General features: G+C 43.4%; 3 protein-coding genes across 4 annotated transcripts in view; all 3 read right to left on the bottom strand.

Annotated features, from left to right (window-relative positions):
- The window catches only part of LOC146685644 (kinesin-like protein KIF1B), a 55,433-nt gene extending 44,188 nt beyond the window's left edge, over positions 1–11,245 (bottom strand). The window contains exons 1-3 of the mRNA XM_085441575.1: positions 11,174–11,245; positions 10,953–11,074; positions 10,707–10,859 (exon numbers count right to left, since the gene is read on the bottom strand). Coding sequence (XP_085297701.1) covers positions 10,707–10,859; positions 10,953–10,963 — 164 coding nt within the window. The 5' untranslated portion in view covers positions 10,964–11,074; positions 11,174–11,245. The remainder of the gene's footprint in view (positions 1–10,706; positions 10,860–10,952; positions 11,075–11,173) is intronic.
- A 440-nt stretch (positions 11,246–11,685) lies between these two features.
- On the bottom strand, positions 11,686–12,508 carry LOC146685643 (kinesin-like protein KIF1B; the record flags this gene model as incomplete). The annotated part of the gene is made up of 4 exons (XM_085442428.1): positions 11,686–11,843; positions 11,938–11,999; positions 12,100–12,233; positions 12,332–12,508. Coding segments are annotated over 4 exons (531 nt in total), but the record flags the coding sequence as incomplete, so codon positions are not given.
- Positions 12,448–15,814, bottom strand: LOC146685642 (glutathione synthetase-like). 2 transcript variants are annotated; one of them, XM_085441573.1, is made up of 6 exons: positions 15,385–15,814; positions 14,744–14,938; positions 14,519–14,600; positions 13,289–13,508; positions 12,684–12,780; positions 12,448–12,563 (listed from the first exon to the last, which is right to left on the bottom strand). In XM_085441573.1, the coding sequence occupies exons 1-4, from the start codon at positions 15,547–15,549 to the stop codon at positions 13,489–13,491; spliced, it is 462 nt and encodes a 153-aa protein (XP_085297699.1). In that variant the 5' UTR covers positions 15,550–15,814; the 3' UTR covers positions 12,448–12,563; positions 12,684–12,780; positions 13,289–13,488. The 2 variants fall into 2 exon arrangements, with proteins under 2 accessions (XP_085297699.1, XP_085297700.1); XM_085441574.1 differs by having other exon boundaries at positions 14,744–15,814.
- Positions 15,815–16,769: the final 955 nt, after the last annotated feature.

Genomic DNA, 16,769 nt, shown 5'->3' with positions numbered 1-16,769 from the left:
GCACCTGACATTCCTGACCATGTGGGCGGAGCATGCATGGAATGGAATGTTTTGTAGAACTGTGCAACACAAGCACTTAGTTACAGCATTTTTCATTTTATCCAGACACAGCTAGAGACACATCTACAGCAGCATCTCTGTGCAGGACAGACGACGGTTGAAGAAAAAAAACACATCGAAAACTTCACTTCTCTACAAAACTTTGGTTCCTTTGTTTAAAAGGCCAAAATGAATCAAGGGAGATCGAGAAGAGGATTGGTGAGTGCGTCACCATACAGTACAGAACAGTCTGAGCTGATTAAACTACGAGAAGAATTTCAAATAATACAGGCTGAAAATGTCAAATTAAAAGAAGTGGCAGAAGAATCAAGAGAAGAAGCTAAAAATTCAAAGTTTGAAACCGAAGTAGTATTGAAGGAATTACTGCATGTGGGTCTAAAGCTTAAAGGAGAGAAGATGGGAAAACAACAAGCAGAAAATGAGAATGAAAACATCAAGAAAGAACTGTTGGAAGCTCAAAAAGCATTGCAGGAAGAGAAAAGCACAGCACAAGAAGCTAAAAATAAATATCAAACTGCAAAGAAGGAGGCAGAAAATGTGATGCAGGAATTACAGGAGGTGCAGGAAGCTTTTGAAGGGGAGAAAAGGAAAATGCAGTTGGCAACACAAGAAGCTGAAAATGTAACGGCTGAAGCTGAAATACTCAGGAAGGAATTACTGCATGTAAAGCAACAACTTGAAGAGGAGAAAAAACGTAAACATGAGGCAGAAAATGAGATTGAAAATATGAAGAAAGAATTGTTGGAAGCTCAAAAAGTGTTGGAGGAAGAGAAATTTAAAATACAGGAAGCAAAGAAAGAAATGGAAAATACAAAGAGTTTCACTCAAAACATGAGGAAGAAGTTGCTGGAAACAGAGGAAGAAATAGAAAAAGAGACACATGGAAAATGGGAGGCAAAACAGGAAAGTGAAACTCTGAAGAAGAAACTGATGAAAGTGCAAGAAGAACTTGCAGAAGAGAAAATTGAGTTGAAGGTATTCAAGAAAGAAACGACAGCCTCTGAGGTGACCAAGAAAGGCTGCAAAGATGCACTTAAAGAAATGCAAAAGCACAAAAAGGAAGCTAAAGAGCTCCTGAAACAGAAAGTCAAACTGGCCAAACAGCAGCTGAAAGAAGCATTTAAAGACGCCGAGGAGCAGCTAAACAAAACCTTAAAAGAGCTGAAGGCAAAAGAAAAAGAAAAGAAAGCCGAGGACAGGAGTGGATTCTGGAGCAGACTGCTGAGAAAAAACTGACCCAGCAGCATCAAGTTTAAGGAGAGCAATAGTTTCTTCCTCCTTCCCCCTCTCTCAACCTTTCTTTCACAAAAATCCCCCCAAACTTGACTTGGGACGTTTGTTTGTTTTTAAAAACTCTATTCTGAATACATGTACTGAAATACACAAATAAAATTGCCATAACTTGACCTCACGTTGCCGGCTTCTTTTCTTGTGTGTCTGTGGATGTAAAACAGTAACACACTTTCTGCTCTGTGTGTTTTTAATTGTAAATAAATGCAATATATCTTCATTTTAAAAACTTCTGCTCTAAATCTTTTTTTAGCAAAATGCTTTTTTTGCCCCTTCCTGATTTCTTATGTTTTAACATGTTTGTTACATTTACATGTTTCCGATTTCAAGTGTTAACACAGATGGTCAGAGACAGAGGTCTGGACAGCTCTTTCCCTTTATTTGTATTTATTCAGGTTATTTTTATACTCAAAAATCCATCCACAAGCTTCAACGCGTCCAGAACTCTGCTGCCCGTATCATCACCAGGACCCCTTCTATCCACCACATCACTCCTGTTCTGCAGCAGCTTCACTGGCTCCCGGTCAAATATCGTATCAATTTCAAAATACTCTTGTACACATTTAAGGCTATTCATCATCTCTGCCCTCCATATCTTTCTGATCTGGTTAAGATCACCGCCCCATCTCGTTGTCTCAGATCTACTTCTTCCCTTTCACTCTCCGTCCCCTCCCCCCGTCTTGCCACCATGGGGAGCAGGGCTTTCAGCTGCTCTGCTCCACGACTCTGGAATCCCCTACCTCCTGATTTAAGAAATATCTCTTCCTTCTCTCTCTTTAAGTCCCAACTCAAAACTCACTTGTTCAAAATAGCTTATCCCACATAACCTCTCCACTCTGCTCTTTTAAATTAGTTTATGTCTTATGCTTTTACGATTGTGTAAACTGCTTGTTTTTATGTTGCTTTTTATTCTAATGTGTACAGTGACCTTGAGTGTTTTGAAAGGCGCTTTCAAATAAAATGTATTATTATTATCTTTGAAATATCTCAGTGTGACACTGATACTGTACATGAGTGTGGTAGGTTTTGAAAACAGCATCAGCAGAGTACACAGCAAAGGGGAAAGGAACAATTGTTCCTTTCAAATTTTATACAAAACATCCAATCCTGGATCATATCCATATCCACTTAGGATCGAGTGATCCAAATACACCACATTGTGACAATAACCACGGCATAGCAGCTGATGAGCAGCAGATAGATACTGCTCATGGCACCACTGGTGCAACTAGACTTGCAGTCAAGACTGCCAAAACCAAGACCAGAGGGTATCGAGACCAAGACAAGACTAAGAACAAGTCGAGACGAGACCAAGACCAAGATGAGACGAAGTCGAGACGAGACGAGACCAAGACAAACAAAAGAGTCTTTAAACTGCAGCCAGATGCTGCTTCGTTTACGGGTGTCAGGCATATTTATGTGTTTTTGCTTTCACACAGCCCTCCTCACCACTGTCTACTGTCTCACTCACTTACTGAGAGGACAGACGCACCCTCCACTTGACTGTCGAGAAATGCAGATCCAAAAGCAACAACATGGCAGGTCAAGAGACAACAGCAGTATCCTGAGCAGCGAGGGGTCCAGCAGCAACAGCAGTATGTGCAAAAGGCATCAGCAAGGAGAAAACACCATCATCATGACTGGATGGATGGAGATGCATTTCCAACAAGCTGCAACTTCACTGTGTGTGAATGCAAATTGAGAACACTGTCTGAGTTGGACATTTGTTACGTTTGGAGTGAAACGGCAATGGAAGAGACAGTGGGCGTAGATTTCGTTTTGGCATTGGTGGGGACCAATGATTCAGGGTTATTTTTCCTTTTTGTCCGTGCTTCTTGATAACAAAAGGAGAAATGGACTTGCCTAAATATCCTCTTCTACATGCTTTTAAACTATTTAAAATTTAGGGGTTAGGGTTAGTTACTGTACAACATCTTCAGCTATAAAATCAGAAAACAGGGCAACAGCAAGATGGTTTTTATTTTTAAAAAAGGGGGAAAAAGCTTTATGATCAGTATAACAGGGAACAAAAAACAAAAATTCAAGCGTAGGCGTGAAGCCACTGAGGTGGTTGTTAGCGGGGGTGACGCGATGCTTCTGGTATGCATGAATTAATTAAACAGTCCAATAACTCCAGCAGTACTTATCTTGTCCTTTTTGGTCTTTGTTCCAAACATTTTAAGATAAAAGCGCAGCGGTCACAAACGTTTTGCCTTCTTATGATTAACAACACACCTGACGCTGATTACGTGCGTCCACCTTAAATACCTTACATAAACCTACCATACAGGAACTTAAAAAGGTGGAATCCTCAGTGGTGCTTGGTGCCACACCCTCAGGGACTTTAATGTTACATAAAAATACTGACAGCTCAATATCTGCCTCAGTCACTCTCCCTGATCCAGCTGAGTCACCAATAGGAAAAATCTGCTTTTCACAGGAACTTGGTAACAGCAATAAGAGAATACGTAGTTTATTCCAAGAAGATATCGTCTCTCTCCCATATATAACATCTTATTGGAACCGATATGTTCCAGATATCAAGTGGAAGACAGTCTGGATGGTCCCCCATAAATATTTGATTGTAAATAAGGTGAAAGAAGTCTCATTTAAAATTCTACATAAATGTTATCCAGCCAGTCACTACATGGTCAAATGTAAAAGGGACATAAATACTAATTGTACTTTCTGTGGGGATCATCCAGAAACTGTGACGCATCTTTTTTGGTACTGTTCTTTTACACAGAGATTCTGGAAGGAATTTAGCAGGTTTGTTATTGTCCATATTTTAAGGGAGTTTTCTTTACGATGGGAAAATGTTTTATTCTGTTTGTTTAAGTTCCCCAAGAAGTATTGTTTTGAAGGAAGGAAGGTTCAGGGCTGAAGCAATCAGCATCATGGGCTCATCCGGTTAGAATAAGAAAAAGCAGTCATCATTTGCAGGTTTTGTCGTTTTATTGTATAACAGGTAAAGGAAAGAAAGACACACATGGACTGCTCTCTCTAAAAAGGACATAAAGTATGATTTAAGTAACTCAAAATGATACATGAACTCAGGAGACTCAAAGAGAAACTCACCTCAGCTGCCGCCCCATGTGGGAGTGAAGAAAGAGTGAGGGGTAGGTGAGTGCAGTCCTTATATAACGAGTGACAGGTGAGTGCAATTAAGGCCAAGAACCACACCCAATCAAAGGTGAGGAAAAGAAACAAGGTGCATCTGGTGAAGTGAATGTGCTAGAAGGTGAGCCTTTACAACAGCCGCCCCCATATTTCTACTGAGAAATATGTTCAAAGGATTAAAGATGCTCTTTTTCACAAAGCGGGGGCAGAGGAATCAGACATGCTACAGGTCTAATATAGGTTCAGGGGGTCGACCTAGAGGTCGACAATGCAGGCCAGACAGTTCAGGGGGCCGACCATGTAGCCAGCGGTGGCGGCAAAGCAGGTCCAAATGCCAACCACGTGGGATGCAGCGGCAGGCCCAGACCTGCAGACCGTTGGGCAGTTTTGCAGGTGCTGGGGGCAATGTACGGGGCTTGGCAGAGGCAGGACCAGGTGATGCAGGAGCAGGCAGCGCCCTGACCACTGGCGGAATGGCAGCCACAGGCGGTGGAACTGGTGATAGTGGCACTGCCGGTGACGACATAGGTACTGCTGATGGTAGAGTATGAGGTGGGTATGATCAGAGCCTATGAGCAGTAGTGGAGCTGCTTTGTTAGTAAAGGTTAATGGGATACCTTGAAGATGCTTGTATCTCCGTTGAAGAGAGGATACGGGGTAGGTGTGGTCTGAAAGTGCTAAGTGACTTGTAGCGAAGGCATTATTAATTGTGTATGTTTTCTCTGGATGTGCGATGGGAGAAATCTGGAAACTTACAGAAGAACCTTTAATAGTTTCAACTTCTTGATGGACAGTTCTGAGTGATAATTTTTCAGCTTTCCCAGTTAGTTGGAGATGCTTAGCTGCAGATGTCAGAAGCATGGTACGTTGGGAGCCATCATCAAGTATTGCATATGTTTCCAGGGTTCTTTTGCCATTACGCAGGAGCACTTTCACAACCTTTAAAAGGACACTAGGGCGATCGCTAGGTCTATCAAAGTACAGTGTCCTCACTACAGGATTAGTTTCAGTTCTAGGTCTCTGATTCACCTCACATAGGATCTGTAGATGTCTATCCATGCAGGTGGCACATGCTTTCCTCAGATCACACTTCGCAGCCTGATGAGTTCTAGCACAACGCCAGCACCGTTTGTTTCTCTTTATCCAGTTTATTTTCTCATCCTTTGTCTTGTTAATGAACTCAGGGCACTTGCTAATGTGGTGTTCAGGTGAGCAGCAATATGCACATCTAGCCTTAGTCATTATGATGGGTTGTGCTGCCTGTACAGGATCGGATGCATTTGTCCCATGTAATATTGTTGTGAGTGGAGAGGTGTACTTATGGGCAGGTCGTGGCTGGTTAAAGGATGAAACAGGACTGTCCTTTCTTGGTTGACACTTGCACTCTATTTGCAACCAGGATGAGAACAAAGGTAAGTCATACATCATATCTCCTTGTTCCCTGTAAATGTGCCGTTTGAAGCGACTGGAATGCTCTGCGGGCAACTTTTCTAACAAGCGATCGACATGGGAGCCACAATCTAGTTCTGCACGTCCTTGTTCTCCCATAGTGCTAAGCAACCCAACTAAAGCCTGTACTCGAAGAGCAAAATTATCAAGGCTCTGACCATCACCTGCTCTGATAGGAGGCAGTTCCAGTATATTCTTTAGCTCTTTCAATGCCAGCTGTCTTGGTTGCCCATAACGCTCATCAAGGGCTTTGATGGCTTGAGTGTATGGGTCAGGAGCGTAGGAAAAGGCAAGAGCTAATCGTTTAGCTTGGTCTACTTTCAGATGATCGAGGAGGACATGATATTTAAAGTGCTCCGTCTCATGAGGGTCAAGCAGGTTAGTAAGGGCCATTCGTAACAGCCTATACTGGATTTCATCTTCTCTGGTAAGGTCTGGGAAAGAAGGACCCTCAAGCTTATACACATGTGTTCTAGTGCTAACAGGGTGACTAGAACTAGCAGTAATGGGTACTGAAGGGTTTTGTGCATGCAAACCATCAGATGTAGCTGGTTGCTGCTTTACAGGAGGGTGCTGCCTTGGTTCCGGAATGCAGACGAGAGGTTGAGCGGGGTCTTCATCTAGAGGAACAGCAGGTTGAACACATGAAATCTGGTGGGGACCTTGCAGTGGCGTGGCCAGGAAATTAAAAGGAGTCTCATCTGGTGTCGGAAAAACTGGTCTAGGCAAACCACTTGAAGGAACTGCAGCATCTAATATTGTTGAATTAGGGAAAGGAGGGCTAGCAGCCAGAACTGCACCAGAGTGACGGCTAACCTGGGGGGGCTGAGAGGGTGATTGACATGTTGCTGGATCAATCACTGGGAACTGCTCATGTTGCTGATGTGTTTGGGGAATGGCTTGTAAACCGCAAACAGAGGATTTGCTTTCATCAGAGACAGTGTGAATTGAAGATCTGGAGGAACTGCGAGAATGGGGAGGAGATAACTGAATCATGAATTGCCTAATCTCCCTCATTGTCATCAGGAGTTCCCTCATCACCTCATCTTGATTGGTGGGTAAAGGAGCAGGGGATGTCTCTGGTTGTCTTTCTGACTCTCCGACAGGATCCTGCAGCCCATGTGTGTCTTTGTCACTATGTTGGCATTCTGTTTGACTCTCTGTCTCACATGTAGCTCTTCTAGCTCCAGGGTACTGAACGTCATACTGCTGCAGGTAGGCAGGAGGTCGACTATCACGACCGGAACGTCTCAAATCTTCAGTCAATGGCTGCTGTGAATCCATGACGCTAACGCTACTCCGGCTCGGAGGACCATGTTTTGGAGGAAGGAAGGCCAAGAACCACACCCAATCAAAGGTGAGGAAAAGAAACAAGGTGCATCTGGTGAAGTGAATGTGCTAGAAGGTGAGCCTTTACAACAAGTATGAGAAATGTTTTTTATGATGAATTTGTTCATACTTTTAGCTACATTTTTTATCCATAAATGTAAGTTTACTAACAAAACACCATATTTCTGTCATTATTTTAAGGATGTGGAAATGTACATACAATCAATATCAGACTCCACCAACACAAAGGCTCTCAAAACAATACATGTATGTGTATTCTTATAATTGTTACCTTTTTCTTTTACTCTTGGCTTTTTGTGTTCATGTTCTGTTGTTTTGTATACTTCATCTGTTCGTATGTTGTATACTCATTGTTTATTAAATAAAGTTTAAAAAAAGAAAAAAAAAAGAAACTTAAAAAGGTTACCTCTAGCGGCAACATGAGGTATCAACCCAAAAATGGCTCCTACAAAAATAATGGGATTAAGATTGTCTCATTTCCAGCAGGTGGCACCACAGTCCTATAACCCTCATGGAAAGTCCTTGTATCCTATTATTATAGATGGTAGATTTATAAATGGCCTGTATTTGTATCGCGCTTTTATAAAAACAATGAATGAATTTCCTGCTGCACTTAAGATAATATAAAGATATAGAATCAATAGCAGCCAATCCTAAATGGGCCTGAAAAATAAAAATATGTTAAAGACACAAGTGATCAAAGTAGAAGTACCCATCACATAATATAATAAGAATAGAAGAATTGGCCTGCTATTTACAGCAACATACTGCTGTGATGGTTTTATTAATAGCATGAAACCAAACAGTAAAACCCAGAGATAGTGCTGCTTAATACTGAATAGAAATTAGACTGGAAGAACTGGAAACAGAAAATAATGTGGACGGTGGACAATCCGGTAATAATGTCTCAACTGAACACAACACAACTGATCCCCAAGGATTTACAGTGGAGATCATTTAAAGTTACATTATGCTTACCTTGTGTCTGCTTCTCCACCCAGCTGTTGATGTGGACCCTGGCCTCCTCTGCATTTCCTTTGAAGTCCACAGACTCGAGCTCAGCGTTGTAATGCTTTTTGGTGCCTTTTAAAAATTCCTGGAATTGTGAAAATAAGTCACTCGAAACAGATTCAACAAACTACGGAGACTTCAATCAAGTTCAGTCACTGTGTTAAAACATTTTCAGTCCTTTGGATGCAGTTGAAGCTTGAACTAACCAGTCAGCCTTTGTCTAATAAAAGATTAAAGCAAATAGCTTGTTGGATGCCAATTTAAGTAGCCAGCATAGAAAAATACACAGATTGTGGGTAAGCTGGTTTGTAACGTTTCGGTTCAGATGGCAGCAGTTTTTGCTGACAAATGTAAGTTTTAGTATTTCTAAGTATTAATAAATTACTGTTTTACTTCTTTATATATTTCTTTATACTATTTGCAAATATTTTAAAAGTTTAATCTGCTGCGATGACTGGAACACAAAGGAGAGAAATGGTGCCTTGTCTCTTGTTATGAACTGTAAATAGCTAAGTGCTTAGAGCAGCTGGTCCTAGCACACTTCAAATCCTGTCTCCCCCCCACCCTGGACCCCCACCAATTTGCATACCGCCAGAACAGGAGCACAGAGGATGCAGTCTCCATCGCACTGCACTCTGTCCTCTCACACCTGGACAACAACAACACCTACGCCAGAATGCTGTTTATAGACTTCAGTTCAGCATTCAATACAATCCACCCCTCACAACTCATCAGGAAACTGACAGACCTGGGCATGAGTTCCCTCATCTGCAAATGGTTACTGGACTTCCTGACCAACCGCCCCCAACATGTCCGGCTGGATAACCGCTGCTCATCTACCATCACAATGAACACCGGTGTACCACAAGGCTGTGTGATGAGCCCTTTCCTCTACTCCCTCTTCACCCACGACTGCAGACCTGCTGATGGTTCCAACACCATCATTAAGTTTGCAGATGACACCACGGTGATTGGCCTCATCAGTGACAACGATGAGGCCGCCTACAGGGAGGAGGTGGATCGTCTGGCTGAGTGGTGCGACACAAACAACCTGCTGCTTAACACCGAGAAGACCAAGGAGCTCATCGTGGACTACAGGAGGAATGCTGACCCACATCCACCCATCCACATTAAGGGGACGGCTGTGGAGCGTGTGAGCAGCTTCAAGTTCCTGGGAGTCCACATCTCCGAGGATCTCACCTGGACGACCAACTGCTCCAAGCTGGTCAAGAAGGCTCACCAGCGCCTCTTCTTCTTGAGGACTCTGAGGAAGAACCACCTGTCCTCAGACATCCTGGTGAACTTCTATCGTTGCACCATCGAGAGCATCCTGACCAACTGTATAACAGTCTGGTACGGGAACTGCTCTGCCTCGGACCGGAAGGCGTTGCAGAGGGTCGTGAAAACTGCCCAGCGCATCGCCGGAGCACCACTTCCTGCCATAAAGGACATCTACAGGAAGCGGTGTCTGAAAAGGGCTGGGAAAATCATCAAAGACCCCAGTCACCCATCACATGGACTCTTCACCCTCCTGCCCTCTGGGAGGCGCCACAGGAGCCTCCGGACTAAGACCACCAGGTACCGGAACAGCTACTTCCCCACAGCTGTCAGACTCCTGAACTCTGCCTCCTGACATCTGACCCACGTTAAACTCATGCACTGAACATACACACACCCCCACAATGGACAACTGTACCCTCAAACACACAATAATAACATGGAGTGAACCACCACTCACAACCACTAGCACTTTATATAGCCTCTGTAGAAACTATCTACACCCTCACTTATCTTAACTGCACTACTGTATAGCTCTGTGTAAATAATCATTCTGTACATTCAATAATCTTTAATCCTACAACTGTTTACAACTTGCATAGTTGCCGGGGATTCCCATGATGCATTGAGTTTTTCCTTTCCAGTCTCCTTTCTCACTCACTATGTATTAATAGACCTCTCTGCATTGAATCATATCTGTTATTAACCTCTGTCTCTCTTCCACAGCATGTCTTTATCCTGTTTTCCTTCTCTCACCCCAACTGGTCGCAGCAGATGGTCCCGCCCCTCCCTGAGCCTGGTTCTGCTGGAGGTTTCTTCCTGTTAAAGGGGAGTTTTTACTTCCCACTGTCGCCAAAGTGCTTGCTCATAGGGGGTCATATGATTGTTGGGTTTTTCTCTGTATCTATGAAGCGCCTTGAGGTGACTTTTGTTGTGATTTGGCGCTATATAAATAAAATTGAATTGAATTGAATTATCTGAGGAAGAAGCAGAGTTGGTTTGTTTCCAGCTGAAATCATCCAGGCTCAGGAATTTGAATCGATCCACATCATTTCTGCTTGAACTAGAGAACATGAGTGTCGACTTACATTTGGTCTGTGAGACACATGTCATAGTGACAGTATTTGGGTTAATATGGCATTACTCACCCTGGTCGCATTTCTTCAATATCAGGCACCAAGTTCAGGAACTCGTTCTTTGCAGCCCGCGCAAGGTAGGAGGTCTCCAGAGTGGGAACCATCGGGAAGTTTTCACAGTCTGAGCAGGAGGGACTGGAGGCACGTGAGCTGTTCTCAGGGGTCCTTTAACACAAATCACACCAAGTTAGAATCAAATAGATAACCTGTCAATAACCGTTTGCAGATCGAGGTCAATGTTCCTAAAAATATGTTTACTTCTGGTCCATGGAGCCACAGCGGGAGTCCGAGAGAGAGGGGCAGGTAGAGGAAGGGGTGAGGGTGGCACTGCTGAAGCTCGTCACGGATGGATCACGTCCGATCGGTGAGATGAGAGAAAGCTGAAGTGAAACAACAGCAGGATGAGGTAGACGTCAATATAGGAACTCCCTGATGTGACACAGAAAGGCTATTTTTTATTTCTTTGTATTATTTCTCACCTTGCAGTCACTGATGCTGTTCACCAGCTGCTTGTATTCAGTATTGAAGGTGTGTGTCAGAAGGCGCAGGCACTACAACACAACAGGAACAAGACCGATCAGCTCCGAGCAGAGAAGGAAGAAGGCAGCAACAAGAACGCCCACTAAGCCCACGTTTTTCTCACCTTGGTGGCCAGCTCCTTCTCACGCTTTCAAAGGTGGTGCTGGAGATCTGCGAGGAGGCGGAGGTGGACGTGGACAGAGTGCTGGAGCTCACGCTGGGGGACAGAGACTCACTCAGGGACTTGGTGGTGGGAGCTGTTCCCACGGGAGCCGCCTCTCCCAGAAGGTGACGGGTCTTTTCCAACTGGACGAAAGATGGGGGCGAATGTGAGGTGGGGAGAAGAGGGGAGGTTAGTCATGTAACGTCTGTACTCTAAGAAAAAACTTTTTAGAATAGCACTTTGGTCTTTGAGCTGAAAAGTCATTTTTCCCTCTACGATATTAAACAGATTTATTTCTTTATGAATCTTTCAAGGCCCCACCTCCTGCAGCTGCTCCATCTTCTCCAGCTCCCACTGGTGCTCTAGGATGAGGCTATCTCCTCTGGGCCTCCAGCCGGCCAGGTTCTCCTCTCCACGCACATAAGCCACTGATGTGTCCAGCACCTTCCTCCTCCTCCTCTGCATCCCTGCTCAGGACATGAGCCCTCATTAGGATGAAGCTCTCCACAGAATTATGATAAAACAGCTGCCGTTCTTTAAACATGTTTCATGGCCGCTCACCTGGGCTTCCAGTGTCAGACATCTTACACAAGCTCAGCTCGTAGATCCCAGTCACTCGGTTGCTATAATGAAGCAGAAGTTTTGAACAAGGAAACTTTGTAACAGGGCAGATATCTTTGATTGTGAAACAGAGATGGCCACAGTGCAGCAGCTCAGATTTACCAGTCAGGAGTTTTGGAGTATCCAGTCCCAAAGAGGTTCTTGAGAGAACGGGGTGGGGAAATCTTGGCGTTTCGGGAGTAAAAGACCGTGCAGATGTCTTTGGTGATAATGGCAGGCTGGATGCAATGGTCCAGCTGCAGAGAGGAGATAAAGGGTGTGCGTTAGACACGATGACATCAAGAGACTTAAAAACACGTACAAACAGGTACAACACGGCGGAGCAGCGGCTGACCTCCAGATACGCAGATAAGGTCATGTAGATCTTCTCTCCGTAGGGAGTGACGCGGTTGAGCAGGAGGGAACCTTTTAAGGGTGTTTTTATTTGTGCTCCCTGGCCTGGAAATAAACGGTTTCCGATCAGACCTGCTTCATCTTTGTGCCCTTGGTATCTGACTCGCTTGCTCCCCCATGCATTTTAAAAGAATCCTTCTCTTCAGCATGAAGTTCTGGCTCAGCTTTAGTGTCTGCGTTACATGTACACAAAGACAGAAACATTCAATGATAAAAACACACAGTGGAATAAAATTGTAAGACGTCATCAGTTGATGCAGTTTAAGGACACTTGTTCTTCTGTGCAGTCTCACCTGGAGCTCACGCTTCTAGTTCATGCCATCATGACCAAAGATTCTTCAATTAATAGTTTAAAGATGTCCATGAATGCACTGCTAACTGCTCTTCACCCTGATAAAAATCAACATGCATTTAGAATAAGAAACACTTTTACAAAACCAAAAGCTTCACTGTACTTAGTGATTTATACGTCTACAAAACAGGTTCAGTTTGTAACTGAGAGAGCGGCTCAGTGGTGCTGAATTATATTTCCAATAGAAACACAATTTCATATGTTGTAGTAACAACACACTGCCACAAGATGGCAGCCTAGGCCTACTTTACCATGCTGTTCCAGTACAAAAGAAAAAGTGACAGAGCCTTGAAAGAGTGACAGAGACACTTTTTATGAACTCATCTGTAATGTGTCACCTTTTCTGTAGGATGAAGAAGTGCTTCCCTTCTTTTAAAGTAAATACAGGCTTACAAAGATCCTCTAAACATGTTTCTGAAATAATCCTAAACACAATCATTAAATCAAAAATGCAAGAAACTATTTATTTAATCACTCTTCTTAACTTAATTCCTTAACTTAGTAAAAAAAATAATAAAATAGACAAGAACTTTTCTGCTGTCTCACCTCTGTCAGTTTTCATGCTGTTGCAAGAACAGGTGGAGGTGCAGGTGGAACTCTGACTTCAGTGTGGTTTGTATGTGCAGGCAGGAGTCTGACATCTCAGGACAGCAGAGGGTTGTCGAGCACGGTGACTCCTGCTGCGACGCCCCCGTCTGACTGTCCTGAGCTCTTGGTCCTCAGCAGACGGCCCACACACTCATTCATCACCATGTCTTTACCCTGCCTGTAAGAAAACCAAGAAAAGGCTAACATTAGAAACAGCCACCAACCAATCCCTTTTACTCCACCACCCAAAAACCAGTGAGAAACACTAGCTAGTATTAACTTGGAATCAAAGTGCACTAATCCCCAGGCTCCCAGCATAACATACAGTCCAACACAAACTCCACAAACTGTCTTGCTTCAGCTGACTTTCCTTCACCTTCTCTCCAGACAATCTGTTGTGCTCTTTTCAGCACAAAGCCACACTCCTGCTCACTGATCCTCACCTCTTTTTAACCTAGTCTCAGCAACTTTGTCCCATAGCTTGCACATCCTTTCCACCTCCATCTTTCTTCCCAGCCAACTGATACATACCTTTTCTCCTTCCTTAAAAGCCAGCCTAAGAAATACCATTTTATAAACGCCCCATAAATGAAACTGCCATTTTCAAAAATCGTATCATCCAAATTCATGCAGCGTGGCTAAATTAAGAATGAATTACAAACCCGAGCTTCCTTGCTAACATGAGTAACAGCTAAACACTATCATAGTGGAGTGTAAAATTACTGCTAAAATAGCTCATATGAACCCTGATACTGGACTTTGTATTTATCAAAACAAATGATCTGATATTACAAAGAAAACTAATGATTGCTTTTTACAGTATTAGCCCAGAGTGATGTAAGGCAGGGTGGTTAGTCAGACATAACCTGCTGACAACTTGTATCTGGTAGCTTTTTCACATCCTGATCAATGTTGTTTTCAAGTGTGTCTCATATACACTATTATCTCAGTCACAGTACAGCATGCATGAATCACAGTAGATACACAGTAATGCAAAACAGCAGGCAGTCATGTATGTGTCGTCACTGTTTTGACTGAGGCTAGCTCATACATGGAATGCAAGAAAATACTGCATGTGTGCAGATCCACACATGCACTGCTTAAACTTCCCTAGTTTAACAAATGGTGAGCAATAAACAGAAGTTTTCAACATTTTTAAAGACGCTTCTATCCCCCCGCCCGCTGTACCTCCTCCTTCTCGCTGAGACTTCAAGACAAACCGTTCTGCTGCTGACAAGGCCACTGATACTGTTTTGTCCCTCTCTGGACCCTGTAGACCAGCGCAACCACAGAGAAATAAATCAGAGGAATAAAATGCAAATGATATTGCTTACACTGAACAGCAACACCCAGGTGAGGATTATCTAATGCCAAATTTTCCAAACAATGAACAAACCGTGCCCTTTGTCTCACCATGTCTAGAGTGTAGAGGTCAGCCAATGTCGCTCGGATCTGCTGCACAGCTTGAGGCTGGTCTGGGAAGAATCTGTCCAGGACTCCAGGTCTGGGGAGCACTTGCTGAACCTTCTTGGTACCAGCCAGGTGAGCGCTGATATCTGGACACTTCACAGCTCGAGAGCGCTCCATGAGGAGACGAGCATCCCAGCTCTGCAATGGAAAACAGACAATGAATTCTCTGCTTTTTATCATTAGATGTATTTCTGTATTAAAAAATTCCGTTTATTGGGCCACTTTGTGCTGGAAGAATTTTTCCAGCATAAAATAGCCTCTATCATTTCACTAACTAACTTATTTCACTGCTGCTAATGACGTTTCACAAACTGTCACAGGTTTTTTAGCTTCGTTCGTATAAACTTTCTTGTGGTTGAGATTCCCGAGAAAACAGCCAGCACACTGAGCAGCAGAGGGTGACAACAGTTGGTTTCAACAAAAAAACGGCATCAAAAAAGTCACGGTCATCAGAGCAACATCAGAGAAACAATAAAGTCTAACCATGGAAGGCTTTTTTAAGTATGTGCATAAAAACACAAACACAAAGAACATCAACAATGAGCACCTTTCTTTTTGCTGAAAGTGATATAGCTTTCTGTTACCATCAACTGAAACCGCCAACATTTCAGGTGTGCATGCTGGGCAGCTGAAGCTGACATCACAGCACAGCTGCTCTTCCTCATCCAGAAAGCTGTGCTGCAGTGCATCGCTTTTGGCACGCCCAGTCTGTATGTACAGAAACATAACAGAGGAGTAAATATTTGCATCTGCTTATTGAAAAACAATATCAAAGAAATACTTCACTCAGCCTTCCCCCACACTTGCAGTTGCTTGCAAAAGTATTCGCCCCCCTCAGATCTGTGGCAAGATCTGAAACTGCTGTTCACAAACGCTGTCCATCTAATCTGACTGAGCTGGAGCTGTTTTGCAAAGAAGAATGGGCAAAGATTTCAGTCTCTAGATGTGCAAAGCTGGTAGAGACAGACCCTAAAAGACTGGCAGCTGTAACTGCAGCAAAAGGTGCTTCTACAAAGTATTGACTCAGGGGGCTGAATAATTACGCACACCCCACTTTGCAGTTATTTATTTGTAAAAAATGTTTGGAATCATGTATGATTTTCCTTCCACTTCTCACGTGTGCACCACTTTGTGTTGGTCTTTCAGGTGGAAGTCCAATAAAATTGATTCATGTTTGTGGCTGTAATGTGACAAAATGTGGAAAAGTTCAAGGGGGCCGAATACTTTTGCAAGCCACTGTAGTACCACGCTCCAACAGTTTTGCAAAAGCTTCCCTGGAGAATCATGGAGAAAATACTTTTAGTTCCAGGAAGGAGCTCAAGAGGTCTAAAGTGTAAAGAGTAGACATGTTGACAGATGCTGGCCAATATCCACTCCTAACCAGGTCCTTTAAATCAGGGCTGCACTGCTGCTGCCATGTTTGACATCTGTGTATCGCCTGGTGCACATCATAACGTCCTTGGACCAAAAAGAAAAAGAAACAACATGAATAATACACCACTGCCTTCACAGATGACTTCTGTTAAAGCAATACCATGTTCTGATTGTACAGCAAGGGCAGAAAACATGCTCCATCACACTATGTTCAAATCCATCACAGAAACCTAAATAGCAGGTTGCTGTTTACTATTAATGTCGATTAAAATCACGATTTTTCCTGCTGATACTGTGAAGTTTACGCAACCCACAGGAGCAGTTTCAAAGCTTTACTGTTGGCAGAATGCGAGCTACCAAGAAAGAGAAAACCACTTAAATAGATTCTTTCTAACTGGCTGTAGACACATATGAAAACCAAAATTGAGTGAATCTCATGAGGAAATATCTTGTGCAATTTTGACCGTCCACTCTAATAATGTGGTTGGAGGAATGGCTTTAAAAACATCAATAACACTTTCTCTGCTGTGGAGTGGCTGATGTTCGTGATGTAGAACATCACAATCCCCACAGAACCATTCCTCTGGAAGACACT

The sequence above is a fragment of the Copadichromis virginalis genome, linkage group LG19, assembly GCF_057382275.1.
Source record: "Copadichromis virginalis isolate Kocher_CV1m ecotype Utaka linkage group LG19, C_Virginalis_male_GT1.1, whole genome shotgun sequence".
Classification (NCBI taxonomy): Eukaryota; Metazoa; Chordata; class Actinopteri; order Cichliformes; family Cichlidae; genus Copadichromis; species Copadichromis virginalis.
This window is presented reverse-complemented; position numbering and strand designations above follow the sequence as displayed.